At 48.2% G+C, this 19,927-nt stretch overlaps 1 protein-coding gene across 2 annotated transcripts; it reads right to left on the reverse strand.

The window, feature by feature from the left end:
- Positions 1–1,536: 1,536 nt before the first annotated feature.
- On the reverse strand, positions 1,537–12,047 carry LOC135818528 (annexin-B12-like). 2 transcript variants are annotated; one of them, XM_065331925.1, is made up of 12 exons: positions 11,923–12,047; positions 10,707–10,780; positions 8,983–9,061; positions 8,319–8,413; positions 7,729–7,842; positions 7,354–7,444; positions 6,886–6,965; positions 6,344–6,409; positions 5,477–5,578; positions 5,048–5,123; positions 4,600–4,712; positions 1,537–2,122 (listed from the first exon to the last, which is right to left on the reverse strand). In XM_065331925.1, exons 2-12 carry the CDS (start codon positions 10,710–10,712, stop codon positions 2,000–2,002), a joined length of 945 nt encoding a protein of 314 aa, XP_065187997.1. In that variant the 5' UTR covers positions 10,713–10,780; positions 11,923–12,047; the 3' UTR covers positions 1,537–1,999. The 2 variants fall into 2 exon arrangements, with proteins under 2 accessions (XP_065187997.1, XP_065188005.1); XM_065331933.1 differs by lacking the exon at positions 11,923–12,047 and adding an exon at positions 10,887–11,054.
- Positions 12,048–19,927: the final 7,880 nt, after the last annotated feature.

Below are 19,927 nucleotides of genomic sequence, written 5' to 3' on the forward strand. Positions count from 1 at the left end.
TCTACTGACCGGATAACTTTGGATGGCTTCTCCTCTATCTCTGATGATGCCCTCCCGGGTGGAAATTCGGCTGCCGAATCGTTTTTTTTTTGTGGTGTAGCAAGGACCGTGTTCGTGTGTTGTGTGTCGGACGACGATGGGACGCATAGACATACCATTGACAGCCATCAGTGGAGTGCACTCCCTGCTGCAGTCCGCTTATGCTCTTCGCTGCTATGCATCTATTCCGTAATTTCGAGTCAGTACTTTCACTTCTACGGTAGACGTCTACCCTGTAAGAAGGCCTTAGGCCTGTGCGGATCGCCCTATCAAAATTTGATTTGATAATGAACACTGAAGGAGAAAAATCGTTCGCCATCAATATCATGCTGCGGTAAGTGTCTGAGTGCGGCCTCCTGCTAGCTGAGTAGCACCTAGCTACTAATCAGCACAACGAGTAATGCTTTTGTGACGAATCCGACCTACATGTAGGTAAGAAAGTGGACTTACAAGACGAGTAAAAACATGACTATGTCACGTTATGTAAATGCAGCTATCAGTATCACTGACTGTGTGCTTGTACCAAGGCAATGATAATACTTAATTAATAGTAGACAGGGAGTCGTCAGTATCAGGGGGTCGATACGACTCCCTGGTCACTCTAGTAATACCGGTAGTATGACGACTCCCTGATGGATGCTACGAGTTTTTGTGTTTTTTGTCGCAATCCGGGCTGAATTACAGTTTAGTCCGGGTTGAACTTTTGTAGAGCTGAATTCGGGGTGAATTAGAGCCCGATCCGAGTTGAATTTGAGCCAATCGAACCGTGTGTACACCAGGAACCGTACACCTGTAGAGTGCAGGGCATCAAGACTACAATAATTATTATGTCCATAATTATGATTATGCATATCTACACAAAGGCAGAAGAGAACAGAGGCAACCGGCTTGTAAGTAATTGCTGTAACGCTGCGTGTCATGCACATACATGTAGCAAAGCTAAGGCAATCCTCAGCCAACTCCATCCTTGTGCCAAGTAAATTGTGGTGTTGACCACTCTGGGCAATCTGGGAATTCTCGCTACTTTAGTTGTGTACATTACTTGAGTACATACTACAATGTAAGCTCCTGGGGAGCTTTAATATCTACTCTTGATCGGGTATGTGTAGGATCCCCCCAGCTAGCGGGGCACGGAGTCTGTGCAGTCGGATACTGCCGCATGATTAGCACGGAAGCAAAATAGTAGAAACAATAATTCCTAGAGAACACCTACGGCCGGGATCGGAATACGAGTGTCCTATGCACTGGAGTTTCCCATTCTTACTGGTGTGCGTGAACTGCTTATATCTTGGAAAGGACTATAATCAACTTCGCTAATGACGACTGCGAATATAACGACAGAATTTCCATGCCCAGAGCAAAGTCCCAGCCGACTGTAATACATATACGGTAATGGGACTTCGGGTATAACGACTCTTCGCGAATAAGGACACTTTTCTGATGCCCCGCCGAGTGTCGTTATAAGCAAAGTTGACTGTATGTTGTAAGCCAAGCTCATTGGGGATCACCATCATTAATTTTATTTTTGTTTCTGTTACTTGGACACTTTCTTCAGCAATTACCGCCGATGTCGCAACATCTTAGTTCAGACAAAAATGAAGTACATATATATAAAAAAAATAGAAAACAACTAGTGTATAGAAAGAACTTTGCACTCAGTGTGAGATGAGTGTGCTGCTCTTTGAAACAGTGCCGCTTCACCTACCATGATGTTTAGGGGTGCACACTGCCATGATTTTCCCACTGAGAGCTAGCGTTGAATATGGAGAAAATCTTGTATAACAGCACAGGCAAGCATGCACTATACGTGTATTCTGTTGTATAGTGAAGCGTTTGAAATGAAAGCACTGTCCGTCATTAATTTGTAGATACGAGTGTTTGCCAATGACTTGCTGCGCTGGTCACTATAGCTACTATATTTGAATGTTGTCATGGTCACCGGGACTGGGCTTCCACTCGTCTATTCCTTGGTGATTGCGAGGAGCATGCGACGGAAGTCGCCACCGCAGTCATCTCTGATCCACTGGGATAGCGGCTTGCCGTACGTTTGCTGGAACGCTGTCTTGATATCTCCTAAGTCGATCTGTGAGTGGTGCAGTGAGGCAGGCCAAAAAAAGAAAGAAATGAGTTAGCCGGATTCGCGGCCGCATCACCCGACGTGTCCAGGAGCACATCAAGCAAAGACAAAGGCAGACAATAACAAACCCCAAAAGTATATGCGCACTACTGGTACATGTACTTCGAAGTATGTGTGCATGGCCAGTGTATAGTATGTGTGCATGGCCAGTGTATAGTATGTGTGCATGGCCAGTGTATAGTATGTGTGCATGGCCAGTGTATAGTATGTGTGCATGGCCAGTGTATAGTATGTGTGCATGGCCAGTGTATAGTATGTGTGCATGGCCAGTGTATAGTATGTGTGCATGGCCAGTGTATAGTATGTGTGCATGGGCAGTGTATAGTATGTGTGCATGGCCAGTGTATAGTATGTGTGCATGGCCAGTGTATAGTATGTGTGCATGGCCAGTGTATAGTATGTGTGCATGGCCAGTGTATAGTATGTGTGCATGGGCAGTGTATAGTATGTGTGCATGGCCAGTGTATAGTATGTGTGCATGGCCAGTGTATAGTATGTGTGCATGGCCAGTGTATAGTATGTGTGCATGGCCAGTGTATAGTATGTGTGCATGGCCAGTGTATAGTATGTGTGCATGGCCAGTGTATAGTATGTGTGCATGGCCAGTGTATAGTATGTGTGCATGGGCAGTGTATAGTATGTGTGCATGGCCAGTGTATAGTATGTGTGCATGGCCAGTGTATAGTATGTGTGCATGGGCAGTGTATAGTATGTGTGCATGGCCAGTGTATAGTATGTGTGCATGGCCAGTGTGTAGTATGTGTGCATGGCCAGTGTATAGTATGTGTGCATGGCCAGTGCATAGTATGTGTGCATGGCCAGTGCATAGTATGTGTGCATGGCCAGTGCATAGTATGTGTGCATGGCCAGTGTATAGTATGTGTGCATGGCCAGTGCATAGTATGTGTGCATGGCCAGTGTATAGTATGTGTGCATGGGCAGTGCATAGTATGTGTGCATGGGCAGTGCATAGTATGTGTGCATGGGCAGTGCATAGTATGTGTGCATGGGCAGTGTATAGTTATTTTCTCATTCGTGAAGAACAACACACTGGGGCACAGCAGATCGACTGGCCATAGAGCAGTGTGGTAGGGGTTGATCCCGGCGCATGCGTGTCACGTCAGGCGAAATAGCACGTCATAGTACATTTGAGATCAGCGGGAAGAAGATGACGACGTCCACTAATTTAGTATCTGTGCACACGAATCTGCTGTGTGTGTGACTCTGTGTGTCAGCTATGATATCATCTTCTGTGGTTCCATGCCTAGCATGTACGTCTGAACCATCCTGCAAAGTTTGAATGACGTAGGTTGAGCGATTGCTCCGCGAAACATACTTTTTGAAATTCTCTTCATAGTATATCTTCCACCATTGAAATTTCGAATTTCTTCAAAAAAAGTGCTGAGAGGGGTGGCTTGCAACCTCGATATGGCTTGTTCCAGGCATGCTTTGGAGCCATCTTCTGTTGAAGTAGTGGCGGGGATCTACCCTGCAACTGCTACAACAAAAAATGATTGGATCTGAGAAAGCGTGAGACCGCGAATCTTGGTTGAATATTGAGTATTTCAAGCCTTTTCACGACGAAGATGGAGTTCTTTTTGGAGATGGACGTCGCGGCAAAGGACATGGTGTCTGACTTCTGGCGTCTGGTGAAGCCAGGGATCATTTGTCCAGTCAGGTCGGCAGCCTAACCGTTGGTAAGCTTGCCTAACCGTTGGTAAGCTTGTGTTTGGATCCCGTTCTGCTCGATGTGGTAGATCACAAACAATTTGATATCGCACACATTGATCTCAGCATCGTGCGTACGGTATTTTATATTCAGAACATCCCAAAGTGTCTCTGTGTGGCCGTCCTATGCCACGAGAAACTCCAATCAGGCTCCTATGTCCTCTGCCTTCATGATTGAATGTCCACTTCGTTTGAACAACGAACACAACAATCGAGCTAGGACGGCTTTGCAATGAAAAATACAGCTATACTGGAGCTGAAAAAAGAAAGAAAAAAACGTGCTCAGGATGAGACTCGAGTACACGCATACTCTCCCAGCAGGTGAAACGCAAATTTTTGTGAAAAATGCGTGACGCCGACTGACCAGTAATTTCGCCTGACGCCGAGGTTTAGTGGCCAACATCATCACAAAGCCTGCACCAAGATTCCTTCTCTAAACCAGCATCATGTTGTGCTTACTTCAGAACTACAGAAGCCTGTTAGGGGGAGGTGAGGGGCGGATGGAAGGGGCCCGGGGGCTTTTTGAAGCTATACTTTGAAACGAAAATATGAATTATTATCCCTGGAGTATATCAATCTCTCTGTACAGGTCCTACAACATCCAGAGTGTAATCCTGATTGAGTTGAGCTAGGGAATATCCGTCTTTAGATGAAATACAGCCATGCACGTGCTCAACTGCGTCACAGTTTCCTACCTCTGCACGGGACACGACGACACGTATGAGCCGGTCCTCGTCCGTTCCGGCGCCTGCCATCGACTTGTGGAGCAGATGAGCGAAGTACATCACAGGATCTGAAGCCACCATTACTATCGCATGGGAACAAACAGCAACGGTACAGGCAGCAGTCTCAGAGTAGTGTTGGTGAATACAGTGCAGGGCCGTTCGAAGTTTAGATTTCACGGAGAATTTAAAATTATTAGGAAATCAGGCTTCTTCTCGTATCCTCTTGGAACCTCAACACTTGCATGCCAGATACGAAAGAAAGAAGAAATCACCAGTCACACCAATGGGGCTTAAAACAAGGGACCTTGTAGCTCAGTTGGTTAGAGTATTGTTCACGAAAAGCAATAGTCCTTCTCGTATGAAACACCGGCATCATAGTGCATGTTCCAACCACTGCAAGATTGAAGATAACACTTACCGACAGATGACAAGCCGTCCTGGACATTTCCCGAGAACTCATTTTGGATGACAATGAGGAACTCTTTGCCTGAGATCTGTTGCAAGTGGGAAGAGAACATGCCGATACACATGTTGCGTTAACACACTTTGAGTACCACTAATGTCTTTCTCCTTTGATATCCACTCATGATCGCAGTGCAATCATTGCGGTTTTCCTGCTGTCCAATTCTCTTCTGAATCTCATGGCATGGTCATGAGGTTGCTAGTGATGTCACAGTCTTCACAGAACAGTAGTACACCAGAGTATATGGTCATGTGACTAAATGGTGCTGTATCGGGGAAGTTCAGACATCAGCAACGTCAGCAACCTCTGAGAAATAATGAAAGCTCATCAACAATCGGAGAGACCATTAGCAATCTCCTTGGCTGTCTGATCCGCAGCACAAACCTTTTTGTATTCTCTGAAGGTGGCCTGGAGCTGAGGGTAGCTGCGTAGTGCAATGATTGTGTTGAATACTGCTTCGTCGGTGCCAAACTGCTTCTCACCAGCCTAGGAGAACAAAGCAGGTTACGCATATCAGTGCAAATTCCGTACCATGAAAGACAGTATGAAAAATGGCCAGCCTGTATCTAGCCGTTGCCATAATAGGAAAGGCGGACAAAGGGTCCGTTCCCACACATGATCAATTCCAGTGTTGTACCCACCAAATACTGAGAGTGAAGAGGAATCCAGACTGATGTTTGCAATGAAGAAGAAAGAACTATTCCATGCACCTCACTTCAGTGTCCTTTAAGAAGGCCAAGGCCCTGTGGGATGCACCGAAGTGAAATGCGAGTGAACTCCTTCAAGCTCTACGAACTGAGAAGTGCCGGTCGGTCGGCAGGAAGCACGAGCTGCAGCTTTAGAAGCAACCACCTTCCTGCCTCAAACTAATTAATCAGGCAATTGAATAGTGATTGTCATTCCCAGAAGACATTGATTGGGTTACGCTGCTATAAAGTTGGACTACTTTTAAAATAACCCGACACGGACACATGTACTGGTGTGTGTGTCTGGGGTGCTTGTAAGGAACCAAGTACGGTATTTCCCCGAGTGTAAGTCGCATCTTTTAACACCGTAAACTTCAGGGCCAACAAAGGGGATGCGACTTACAATCGAGCACGATTACTACTGAAGTGAATTTATCGAAACGATATGACATGGACCTGGAAATGGGAGTGTGACTTACAATCGGGGAAATACGGTACACTTGACTGGTGAATATATTATTTTCGACTTTCTCATATTCCAGGGAAAGTCTATTCATTGACTCACCTCAAGCAGTTTCCGCGCCTCCGCTGCTGCCAATGCTTGATCCGCTGGCTTGTCTTCACGAGCAGCCTGACATGACATGAGGAGGAAGATGAAGGAAAGCGGGAGGATGTGTTAAAGCCGCACAGGAGTATAAGCGGCACCCAGATTGTTTGTAACGAAATGCAGACATCTACCCTGTATTTCACGGTTCATTCGACTATCGTAGTATAAGCCGCACCGACCTTTTTAGGGAATGATGATATCGAGCGTTTAAAGTGCGGCCTCTTCTCCAGAAAATATTTGAAATACATTATATCGGGTAGTTGTTGCTGACATGTTTTCCATGAGCACACCTCTCCTGCTCCGTTCCTGCCAACAGAAGGCACTGGGCTCCTGCATTCAGATGCAGATAAACGGTCATCTCCCTGTTATGAGCAAAAAATGATGGCTCTTGTTTCATCATGCCCATGCTGTTTCATATCACTCCACATATTGGCAAGTCATGCAGCAAGAAGGCAGTGCCAGAAAGGGTATGAAGTGGTACGGTAGGGCACTGGTCTTACCTGACAGAGTGAAACCAGGATTCGCTTGTAGTCACCACTGGTGTCGCCGATGATGTCCTTCTCCAGTTCATTCTTGAACACTGTCGCGGGCAGCGCATCAACCACATGACACAGTTGACAAATCAGTACAAGCGGAGGTATGTGGAAATTCACTCGCCCCCCTCAAACATGTTTCAATCTCTGAGCCAGCCCACCTGCATACACATTTCTAGATACAGGAGTTCCTGTTGGGGGGGGGGGGGGGGTGGGGGTTCCCATGACACTCCCATACCGCTGACATCATAGCACAGTGCTGCTCATTGAAATCCGATCAAGTGAGTCAAGTTTGCACCCTGCACCAGTACACATCCCAGCGTTCACAGGTCTAGGGCTGCACGGAGCGCCCGCGGGCGTGTATTCAATCCACTCGATCGGATTTCATTGAGCAGCACTGTACATCGGCACACATGCAGAACCCTGTACACTTACGCTTTTTGTAAGATGCTTTGATGGCGTTGATCTCCGCATTGGTACGGCTGGCCATGATCTCACACAGAACCTTGTCCTTTGTGCCAAGTCCCTACACATAAACAGCCAGCATAGGAGATGAGGTACCAGAAGAGTAGCAGCCCGTAGTACATACCACGACCAGACGGAGTAGAATGGCATGACTGAGATGATGTTCCAGTGGAAGGGGGGGGGGGGGGGGCATTCCCTATTACCTCATTTCCTTGCACCAACTACCAATAATCACAGTCCGGGATGATAAAATTGGTACTGCACGTACTTGTGACACTTTTGAAACCAATGTCCAAGGGCTTATACGCACGCGGACTTATCCGCCGCTGGATTCTAAGTACTCACTGAGATGGCCTTGTGTAGACATGTAGCATCAAAGTCAGCCGGTTTCAAAAACAGGGCTATGACGGTGTCTTCGAAATCGCCTCCAAGCTCCGACTTCAAATCATCGATCAAGTCCTGTAACGGCAACAGCGATAATGTGCAGCAATGGAACAAGACCCAGGTTAATGTCGGGAACTGTGTGTTGCTGAGTTGGGATGACCTCTGTCAACCATTGGTCTTGGATGCAGCAGTAGTACCAAAACATCAAACCTGCAGCGCCCTGAAAGGTGCTGGTGGTGACATGACCTCTACACCAATGGTGAAGTTGTGCATTCCCTCTCAGCTCATTCAAGTCACCTCTCCAAAACCTTTTTTTAATGCTTCCTTTACACTTTAACCATTGGGATATAGGAATAGTATAGTGAGCCGACTTGGTGCAATATTCTCTTACTATCGTCCCCAGCAATGACTGGCTGCAATGTGTCAATAAAAAAATCCATGCATACTGGAATAGGCTAGGTCACAGTGCATGCAGTCGACATCACACTACTCCTGCTAGTCATACTCCTGCACAATCAAATCCTGTAGTAACCAATTATCTCACTACTCACCCGTCCATACATCGTCTTGTACACGACAATCACCTCCTGGCGCTGGGCATTGGCCATTCGGGACACGGACGCAATGATTGCTTTCTCGTCCGTACCTATACAGGGAAGACAACATGCAACGGATATGCCGTTCAAGCAATAAGAATTGTCAGCTGACCAAAATGTTCAAGATTCAGCAGCTTACAAAACTGGGCGTCTGACTTAGACTCAGTGTTGGGACTGCTGTTTGCAACATTGCCTGTGCTGCTGGCCACTACAATATACAGCGGTGCTGCTCAATGAAATCCAGTTGCGTCGCTCAAGTACGCGCCGGGCGCTGCACAGCCCTTGACCTGCGAACACTGGGCTGCGAAACGGTGCAAGGCACAAACTTGACTCACGCGACTGGATTTCATTGAGAATAACTGTAGATATCCAAGGCATGCAGGAGAATACGCCTACAAGCGTCCTATAGTGATCAGTAGCTCAGCGCTCAACTTATCAGAGAATGTATGACCCTCAGTCTCGACAGTTGTAAGTATGTTGTATGTTCTTTGTGTAGGGGTTCGTCTTCAGTGAACTTTGCGCACAACATAGTAGGAAACGGGACTGCAGCTGCACCCCCATCTCAAGTCACAGTATGGGATAATGAAGAGGAATACTGGTACACGATCATTACTCTTACCTAATCCCTTCATGGCTTTGCGAAGGGCTTGTGATTCCTCCTCGGCATTGAACCCTGGGTTAGATACAATTGTAGGGGTCTGCAAGAACACAGGCGGCAGCACCAGCGATAGCCAAGAGCAGGGGAGTGAGATTCTAAAAATGTAGAGGGTAGTGCGCGCATGTTTCCTTGACACATGGTCCACTGTTATCCGGTGTGTGCCCGTTTTGACTCCCACTGCATACCCCGGAGGATGTACCCAGTGTGCTGACCCGCTCCCACTGCATATAGATAAACCATACGGCAACAACAATGCAATATGGGTCTACTGAGTACTGGTGCACTTAGTTGAGTGCCATGAGATCCTTGTACATACTGAGTCGGAAGCTTCAGCGTGGATGCGAGTACACTCATACCTCTCTTATCCGGGCGCTTCGGGACCGGACACTGCCCGTAACTTCGAGGGTGCCCGTAACTCCGAATCATATACATCTTGATGGGGAAAAGGCCATCGATATGGCATATGACGTCAATATTTCTACGAAAAGTGACAAAAGAGTAGTAATATTTCCCCTGAAACTCGCCCAAATAGTGCCCGGTAGACCGAAGTGCCCGTAACTTCGAAGTCCGGATAACCGAGGTATGAGTGTACATGTAAACCATACTTTGGAATCCAACGTACATTCTGCTTGTTCTTTCCAGTCATTTGACCTCTGATATACATGTAGAGTACCTTGGTCACGGCATTGGTTTGCATTACCCCCCCCCCCCCCCCCCCCCGGAGGTACTATACTGGTTTCGCTATCACACATGTACGAAGTAGTAGGCTTTGTCTGAAAGTACATGTAAATCTTCCTCTACTTCTGAACTTCATGTAAAGACAATTGGAACAGTGTGTCCTTTCTCACCAGAATTGACTTTCGCTCCATTTGAAGGCCAGTGGCTCAACAATTCCGATGCTAGCTTGTCAAACTAACTGTTACTTGAGTGTCCTATCTGTATCACTGACGGTGTGACAGGACTGTACCAGTTCAGTCTGGAACTTTGAAGGTGTTCCGCCACCCGGCCATATGCCATACCGCACTTATTGTTATGACTGCCCTGGCTCCAGTGTGTGGGTGGCGTCGCTGTACTGGAAGGACTCTTCTGCTGTGCCAGGTGGAGTGGCGGGTACAACACAGCTGACCAGACATCTGCAGTACACGCACTGTAACAGCTGTCCTCATGTTCCTGAATCCTAACTGTTCCTTGTAGTAGTAGTAGTAGAATTTATTATTTTGATAGGGAAGGCCCTACAGACGTTGCCGTCTTGTTACAGGGAACCCTAAGTGCTCTTTACAGAGCGAAACAAAAACGGATAGATGCTCAACCTGACCTTGTTCTCCGCAGAGCTATTTTCAGCCATGGTAGAGGGTCTACTCCCAATGCTGAGTTCCCCACCCGGCGACATCAGTAAGTAATTCAGTATTGGATTGCCAGAATTGCAAACAATGCATGCCCCCATCGAGCAGTAGAAGTGCTACTTTCACGAAGTCATCCGCGCTCGTAGCTAGCTACAGCCTACAGGTATCGGTATTTCTTTATGCGGAGGATGAGGATGGATCGATATACATGCAGACCCACGTACTCTGAGACTCAAGACTGGAATGCAGCCATGCTCACCACTGTGGCCTACCCACCATTCACAGCTGGGTCCAGTTCTGGTCATCAGAGAGTTGGCAGAGACTAGCGAATCATGCACTTACCGGCATCTTGGATTGGGAATGTGCTGCTGCTGCTGCTGCTTCTTTGCTTCAAACACCGGGTGGTACCGTAGGCTCTGTGAAGGAGGAAGAGCAATACAACACGAATTCCAGACATCAGAACCGTCCACGTTGTACATGCCTGTGGTGCTACGCTCTCGCGTGCCAAACGTGAACGCTCACTTTGCAGGACGCTGTGAACAGAGTACCGACTCGGTGAATAATGCTACAGCAATGAACTAGCCAACTTCTTCAACTACTCCTAAATCTCCTCCTTCGTTTCCAGTCTTCGAGAATGCAGTGACTCCATCCCGAAACTGCATGCGCGCACGTGCTACATGTACATCTTTGGCGCGCTGCGCGGTGATTGGGGTCATGTCTAGGCCCGACTAGGGATCGCGGGCATGATCTGGGCGAGTGCATTGTGAAAGCTGGCGTCTATCGCACGGTTCGGCTGGCTCATTTTCATGATTGTGGTAGAAACGCACTATTCTGACGGAAGCTGCATGCCATGCCCCGAAGCAGGTCTTTTCGTCTCTGCACCGCAAGATAGGCCGATGTTGCCTGACCAGGTGACCCGCACTCCTTGGACCTCAAGTGAGGTCTTATGATTGACCTCGACTGGTTTTCTGCTGCCAGTGCTGAAACTGGCCCAAGCAACCCATGAACCCGCAGTCAGATAGGTATAATACTGATAGTCCGTCACGGACGCTGACCAACTAACTTGGTCCGACGATAATGATCACTATCACAGAATCAGTAGATCTACTTGCACTGCAAATAGTAGACCGCTAATACTAGTGCTCAGGATTATCATCTTGATGACAGCGTAGATCTCCCACTGTCCCAGGCTACATTTTGTAGTTGCTGCTAGTGCTACATAATCATTGAGGGGCTCGGTGCGGCTCGCTGCTGCTCAGTACAGTGACAGAGGTCGACCGGGCGGGCGGTGTAGGAAGGGTTCACAAAGTGCATGAAAGTAACCATGCAGGGACTTTGAGTATTTCCACGACCGTTTAGTTTCTACGTGCACACGGGTAGAATGGGCAAGAGACGTCGTGTGCAGTAGTTTCTACGCGGGTAGATCAGGCAAGACAGGCAGAAGTATTCAGGAAAACACGGCTATAGTGCAAAGCTAGTGCTAGTAGTATCTGACTCGGTCACAAGCCATGCAACTTGTTCTCCCAATCGATTGTACCTACAGCAAACCCGAACTTACCTAAATTGTAGATAGATACCAAGGTCAAGGATAGCCTCTACGCTGTCGTTGGAAAATAGGCTCAGTGACAGGATTCAAAATACTTCCGTTCCAAATCGTTGATTAAATGGTCGAGATCTAAAGCATGCATTGACACTTGAGCGTTCGTGGCGATGCCTTTTATATGAATTATGATGCAAGCTGGGGCCTCGGATTGGCGCTGCACGTGACATGGTGCATAATGGGAGGACGGCGGAAATCGAATACCTTCAGATTGCTTCAAGTGGTGCTCACTGCAGGCTGGACTCCGGAATGGCGACCAGAAGCTCCCATGGCATTTGCATGAGTATGACACCGAGTGCTGGAGACTGTACTGTAGTGTTGTGCAGCGTGCGTGGTCTACATGACACATGTAGTGTGGCATATTTGCATCAGCTGACCGTCGGTGGCTTCACAATGGCTCATTGTGACTGTGATGGTATCGATGCGCGGTAAATGGTATTGGTAGGACTATGCATCACCGATAGCTCCTTACGGACCTAATAGGGTATAAGCCCACGGGGGGAAAGCCCAAGGAAGTGCAAGTACATGTACAATCACACAATTTCATTCGCTGCAACAGATTGGTGTATTTGTGACTCGGAGTGTCATACGATGCAATCATAATCATGGACTGACAGTCTGTGTGCCACGTGGAGTAGATTCTATGCGTCTTCACTTCACTGTCTTCACTCTTCAGTCTTCACTTCAGTTCTCTCCGCTCTGCACTCTTAATTCAGTAATTGCATGAAGGGTGCGGTGAGGGTGATGCAACGAACCCTAAGTCCTCGATCCTAGACTCGACTAGGCTAGCGGCTGTCGAGTGTCGAGCACCATTGCATTGGCCTTGGCGACGAACCCATCACAGAGCAGCCTTGGAAACAGGGCCCTTAGCACTGCCATGGCATAGGGGCAGCCTAACAAGTGTTCATTGACATTGGTCATGCCACTGAAGAGTAGTGGTACATGGACATGGTACAGTCGAGACACTCAGATGAGACAGTAGCGTGTCAGCCTGAACCACAGTCATCTACTTGGCTTTGTGTAGATCTACCATCAGATCATGGGCATGTCCATGAGATCATACCAGGACCAAGGGTTGGATGGAATCAATAGTGTAGGCTATAACCGAATAACACCATGGATACTGTTCAAACACTTCACCTACAAATCAGTGCGATGATGTATCGAGCAGTTGAAGCTCTCGTGAGACCCGGTAAGACACATAATTACTTTATACAGTAAGCACTTGTCCAGTTTACGATAGACAAGTGACTGGGCCCTCTTTATGATCGCGAGTCGGAGCCTGGTCAAAATGCTGCATGCGCCAGACCCTTCACACCACTTCAGCAGTCCAGGCAAGGACTTAGGTAGCCTGGTAATGATAGGCTTCAGCTCAACCGAAAAAGGCTACAAGTAGTTCTTGAGCCTGTGTTGTGACGTCATTTAGTTACTGTTGCTACAACAAACAAGACTCCAGGTGCTAAGCAACGGATTTGTTTAATGCATGATTGGTCATTGCATGCAGTACCGGTACCATGTACCATGCAGTATGGCAGGAACAGCAACAGATGAAAATACATTTTTAGAGTTCCGCCCATGCGGTACACATGCCATGGTACATGTGCATGGACAGCAGCTCAACACAGTCAGACTCATTATACAGTCATGTACGGTCATGTACAATCATGTACAATGTATTGTAGGTCAGCGGTATTCAGGAAGCGACATCTACTACTACTAGTACATGATTTATATTATAACCCAATACTGGTTCAGAACCAGTATTAGATAAGCCTTGTTATAGTTCACGCATATTGTTAGATTGACAGCATGAAACAAGGAGAAGTCTAAAACTCCTAAAACTCCCCTAGCATAATGAGGGTCAGAACTGGGTTCAACACCCATATGGTTCAGATGGTCCCAACGGACCGGGGCTCTACCAACCGTGGATGGTTGTGGTAAGGTCACTGTTTTCGAACACAGTGTCCTGCACCTTGTTTCATGCCGTCAATCTAACAATAGTACATGATTGTATGACTATGCCAAATAAACAGAGAGGTTGCAGGCTGTCCTGTAGAGTGCTCAATACTGAAAGGCAGAGCTAGTTCAGACAATAATAAGAGGATGAAAAAGTGTTTTTACTCAGAGTTTCACGTACTAAGCGATCATCAGAAAACAGTGATGATTAAAACTGGATACTGGTTTATATACCCACAAAGCAGAGCGTAATACAGAACAGAACAACAAGGACAATCAAGGCTTGTTTGCTGCGACTTGAGGTTTCATGTTGCTTGATGATGGCGAGAGCATGAAACTTCAAGTCGCAGCAAACAAGCCTTGATTGTCCTTGTATACCCACAAAGCAAAAGTGCAAATGACAGCAGTCGTGAAAGAATGCATCGTGGCATAAATATAAAAGGTGCGCATGACAGCAGTGGTGAAACTGAAAGGTACATGTATCACTTCAAGTGACAAGCACTGGATCATGGAGCTGGTTGTCTGCTACTTGATTGGGTGATGCCTGTGGACGGTTTGAAGTTCCGAAGGTAGAACTTGTTCTCGTGGCGACCCTTAGACGCAAGTAACACTCCTCTTGTTGAGAGAGGGGGAGAGGTGCTTGGATGCTTGCGCGACTGCTAATTTTCCGTCAGGCATAGGTTGCACCTTTTGTTTTTGAAAAGTCTTGTCGCTGTAGGCCACTGTTTTGCGGTGTACCGCCCATTGAATGCTGCATGCCTTCCCTTCATCCTTCTTGGCCCAGACGTACTGTGATAGGCGGGCGTCCTTCTCGTGTTGTCTGTGCGGAATGATGATTGGTGGGTATAGTAGCGTTGTTTGAATGTTGTTGCTGTTAATCCAGTATACACCTTCTTCTCTGTACCTATGGTGACTCTTGCCTTTTACACAATACTCTCTCCCTTAGATACGCTCCGTCCAGTGGACATAATTATTTCTTCCGATTGTTACAAGTCCCGGGGTCGTTGTCACCTCCGTTGGCTTGTTTCTTGGGTCGTAGGATTGTGTTATTGAGTTGTTTGATGATGGTGGCCATATTCTGCATACAAGTGTCAACTGTGCTAGCTAACGTTTACCGAGTTACTGTTGAAGATTTTGTGGAGACTTGAGATGAAGGGAAGGCATACAGCATTCAATGGGCGGTACACCGCAAAGCAGTGGCCTACAGCAACAAAAGCAAAAGGTGCAACCTATGGCCTGGCGGAAAATTAGCAATCGCGCAAGGATTCGAGCGCCTCTCTCTCCCTCAACAAGAGGAGTGAAATGGTGTCGAAATGTCGCCACGAGAACGAGCTCCAGTGCTTGTCACTTGAAGTGATACCTTTCACCACTGCTGTCATGCGCGCCTTTTATAATTATGCCATGCATGATGCAATCTTTCACGACTGCTGTCATTTACACCGTTTTGCTTTGTGGGTATATAAACCAGTATCCAGATTTACTCATCACTGTTTTCTGATGATCGCTTAGTGCGTGAAACTCGGAGTAAAAACACTTTTTCATCCTCTTATTATTGTTTGTATAGCTATGCCTATACTATACTATGGTACAGGGCTGTCCACAAAAAAAAGGTACAAATCCAAAGTGGACAGCATCTTCAGAAAGCAGGATTCCTGTGTTCTCAATCTCGGAGTCCGTGGCAGAGATGGGCTTCGACTGGCGGTGCCCTTCCGGCGTGCGGGCGTGCTGCAGAAGAGCTGAACGACTACTGTCAGTAGTACTGAGTAGTAATATCACACGACGAGGTTCTGTAAGTCAATGTTTACAGTGTATGCCATGCAGCAACTACAGTGCTGGCAACTGAAATCCGACCCCTGAGCGGTGCGGTGCGCACACATCGCAAGGGGATAGTAAAACTACGAAAATAGAGACCGCTAGAATGTGAACACACTGCTCAGGGGGTCGGATTTCAGTTGAATGCACTAAACATACTTCAATGTACATGACTTTTTACATACATAAAAATAGTCATTAGATAAACCTTGTTTTGTTGAAACATGTTTTTGTTGGTTGACAGCATGTAAGAAGGCGGAGACCACCATGTTCGGAAACAGTGATCTTACTACAATCACGGTAGGTTGTAGTAAGATCACTGTTTCCGAGCACGGTGGTCTCCGCCTTGTAACATGCTGTCAACCAACAACAAGACATTAGTACAATGTCATGTACTTGTACATACAACTACTTACAAGTACATCATGTAGGGGTATACATGTACCTACACAATCAATCCGTCACTCAACTTTGCAGTGATGTCACAGTCTGCTTGAGTAATGGGCCCGCTCTGATCCCAGCAGCACCAAGTGTACAATTCACCCCATATTTCTCTTATCCCGACAATCCGAGACCGGACTCTATCCATAACTTGCAAATATGTGTACATGTACATGTATATCAATAACTCTGAATCACGTGGCATGTACGTTTTGATGGGGATGTGCTAGAGATCTGGCATATGAACTCACTACTTTCACGAAAATGGCAAAAGAGTAGTAATATTTCCACTAGAACTCACCCACAGGGTGCCCGGTGGACCGAAGTGCCCGTAACTCCAAGGTCCAGATAAGAGAGATATAACATAATAAGTGTAGAGTGTACCATGCAATAAAATACGTCGTTTCTCGTTACATTACAGTTTCAAGCACAAAAAAAAGTACGTGAGCTGGCACAAACTCAATGTTAAACAGTCCCTGGAATAGTTGTGAACGGATTCCGGTGACATGTGGGAGAATAGGATTGCGATAAACAACAAGTGCAATGTACAGCTACACCTCGGAGATATATTACACGACTGCCTGAGCTATGCAAAACAGTAGAGTCGACTCCGACTTAACTCCAGTGCTCAATGCATTGAGACTCTCAAATTGAGAGTAAAATTTCCTTTATACCGTAATTATAATTTTGAATGTCTATCAGATTACGCTGATGCCTGGTAATTATGACACTCTGCCATTCAAGTCTGTGCCCCATCCCACATCGCACCCGTGACTGATACGGGTCGGTGCAATCTTGCTTGTACTAAGCAGCACCCAGGTATTGCAAGAATTTGGACTGAAATCATAGACAGCATCAAAAACAATGACTACCCCCCCCCCCCCCCTCATGCCGCACCCCCCCCCCCCCCCCCGGCAATCAATACAGCGTGAGTTCCAGAGCGAAATGTGAGTTTGATTCATTGACTTCAATGAGGAGACAAAAGCTTGAGGAAGAAAACATATTCCGGTCGGAAAAGGAGGGTCTGTTTTTAAAAGAAATTTGCCGGAAAATACTGCGGTGGGTTATGAACACCGACTGGATATTAAATATATTTCATAGAAAATATGTTTGGACACATTATGGCGTGAAGTACACGCACCTAGAATACTTGCTTTGGAGGATTGATTATAGAGACACTGGTACTGGTTGAAACACCTCAGTCCTGTCGTTGCGGTGGCTACATGGGCGTTCATGAAGTAGATGGTAGAGGCGCAAAGAGGTGGCCAGCGTCAGCTGTGCACTGCAGCATGTGTTCGTTGAGCGCCCTGCTGCTTCACTGCAGGGCACTCTACACGAGGAAGACGTGAGCACTGCCGTTTGTGATGCATGGCAGCACCCTACTCAGTACGGTTCGACTAAAGAGCTCGGAAAGGCCCAAGGGACATTCGTGTTTCGCTTGAAGAGACACTAATGGGCCACTATCCACATGGACACAACGTCTAGCTCCCGAAAATTACTCGCACTGAATCCACAACACCTTGCCCAGGAGTGTATAGCCAGTACTTGCACTGGCACACAGCCACTCTGAGTGACATTGTCACAGCTGAATGCATGCCGGCTAAGCAGTCAACAGCCACTCAAACTGGCCAGCGGGTTACAAATGTTGGACACTCAGTTTAGCCAAAGACACGGACTGGAGATGGTATGGCTTCATCCTGCTCATGCCACCACGTCGAGGTTGGGGAGCTGTGCCATGCCCATCGCGCAACGTTGCAGGGCGGACCAGGCCGACTGTATAGATAATGCTGGCCTGAATGCCATCACCGGCTTGAGCATAGCAGCATGTCATTGTCCTATAGTGACTTGCCGCCAGCCTACAGATACTGACGTTCTGCAAACTAACGGATACTTTTGAACACTGACCCGCTACCGGACTATGGATACTGAAAGGAGTCCCAGTCAGGGATGACTCGTCTACATAGCTGTGATAGCGGTTTGTCGTGAGCGATTTCCTGCTCCGTCACCAGTACGTGGTGCTTACTGGAGAGATGCTGCTGGTCGCTGATGATACTGGCGGCCATTGTGCCGAAAGCTGACTTGGACAGGACCGTGTACTGGCACTGCGACAGCAGGCGCATGTCCAGGAACATGCGCTTGGCACCGTCCGCGTTGGCATTCCGGTCGTGCTGCGGAGTTGCCGCGTCGTTCACCACCAGGCTGGGACTGAGCACGACACGTTGGCCCGGACCCCTGCACTCACCGTCCAGGTACTTCTCTGCGCTGTGGTGCGTCTGATCGCTGTCGGAGATCACCAGCCACGACACGCCATTCTGCGTGTCCAGCCCGACGGCCTGCTCCAGGGCACGGGCGCACTGCCAGAAGTCGGCGACGTTCCGGTGTCCATTGCCGGCCGTGTCCTGATTCGGGAACGCACCGGTGCGCACGTGAAGGCATATGGACTTCTCCGGCTGCCAGTCGTACTCCTTCTGCAACCGGTACTCACTGTGGAGGACTTCGTCGGAGAAGGAGAACAGTCGCGAGAAGGCCATGCTGTAGGGCGAGCGGTGCACGACGCGCGACACCTCCAGGTTGCCCTTTGCCAAGACCTTGTAGCCGCAGTTGACGTCCTGGTCGGTCATGATGCCCAGGATGTTCGGCGGCATCTTGAAGTAGTTGAGTATGCGGTCGCAGGAAGGGTCGCGCTGTGTCACGTAGCTGAGTATGCGGCTATTCCACAGCGTGCTGTGCAGCTTCTTCTCGTCCTTCATGCGCGCCCACGTGCAGCCGTCGATCTGCCAGTCGATGGCGCGCCACGACGGTGACACCTGCAGATGGGAGTGGAAGTTCATCCAGGTCTCGGCGCGGATGAAGAACGCGCGGTTGGTCATGACGGCCAGTAGGTAGGCCAGCAGCACGCCTCGCAGGCCCGTCGTGAAGTTGAAGCAGTTGCGCAGCTGGCACGCAAACACCAGCGCACGCACTGCCTGGAAGCCGGCCTGCTTTCGGCACATCATGTGCTGCAGTGCCGTGTGCAGGTCCAGCTTCTCCAGCAGCTCATTGTGCACTACGCTCACGCTGAGCCTACGCCCAAGCAGCGCTAGAGACGATCCGTCCTCTTCGGGCCGCCGCATAGGACATCCGCCGGTGCCCGAGTTCTTCGACATCTTCATGGCGCCACCTACTGCGGCCGGCATCCGCCCGTGAAACGAGCCGCCGTTCACGAACGGGCCGCCACCACCAGTGTCCTGCTGCTGAAGCTGTGCGGCCATACGATCAGCTACGTCGCCTTCCCACTGTCTGTGACGTTCCACACCCACGGTGTCCAGCTGAGAGCGATGAATACTGCGTCCAATACCAACGTTTCTCTCTAAACTGTTGCTCCCATCAACAGAATATAGCATAGGGCCACTGCTTATGCTCTCAGAACTTCCTCTCGTAAACAAATACAGCGCCAAAAGAATAAGTAGGACTACTATTACAATGGCGTTTGCCAAGAGTTTGTTCGACGAGCTGGCACGTCCTCTGGCCATTCTGGAGCCACAGCCAACTGTCAGCTGCAGCGCAGCCCATAAGCCGTGGAAACACAGAATCCAACCTTCTGCGAACAATCGCATCGGCGATTCATCTTGCAAGGCTTCCTGGCCACCGACTTGTGAACGTTGCCTGCTCGTCGTTGTCGTAGGTTTGGCCCCAGCGGCAACGGGAATGTGTTGCTTCTGCTGCATCGCACCAAGAGCAACTGAAGGGGCTTGCCCGCATGCAAGAGGAATCG

Source organism: Sycon ciliatum, chromosome 1 (assembly GCF_964019385.1).
Source record: "Sycon ciliatum chromosome 1, ocSycCili1.1, whole genome shotgun sequence".
Classification (NCBI taxonomy): Eukaryota; Metazoa; Porifera; class Calcarea; order Leucosolenida; family Sycettidae; genus Sycon; species Sycon ciliatum.

What these genes read in the sequence shown, in the direction of transcription:
- LOC135818528 (XM_065331925.1), bottom strand. An exon ending in CAAAGCCATGAAGGGATTAG is followed by an intron (nt 8,414 to 8,982) that starts GTAAGAGTAATG and finishes TTCCCTGTATAG; the next exon opens with GTACGGACGAGAAAGCAATC. An exon ending in TCGTCGTGTCCCGTGCAGAG is followed by an intron (nt 2,123 to 4,599) that starts GTAGGAAACTGT and finishes CACCACTCACAG; the next exon opens with ATCGACTTAGGAGATATCAA.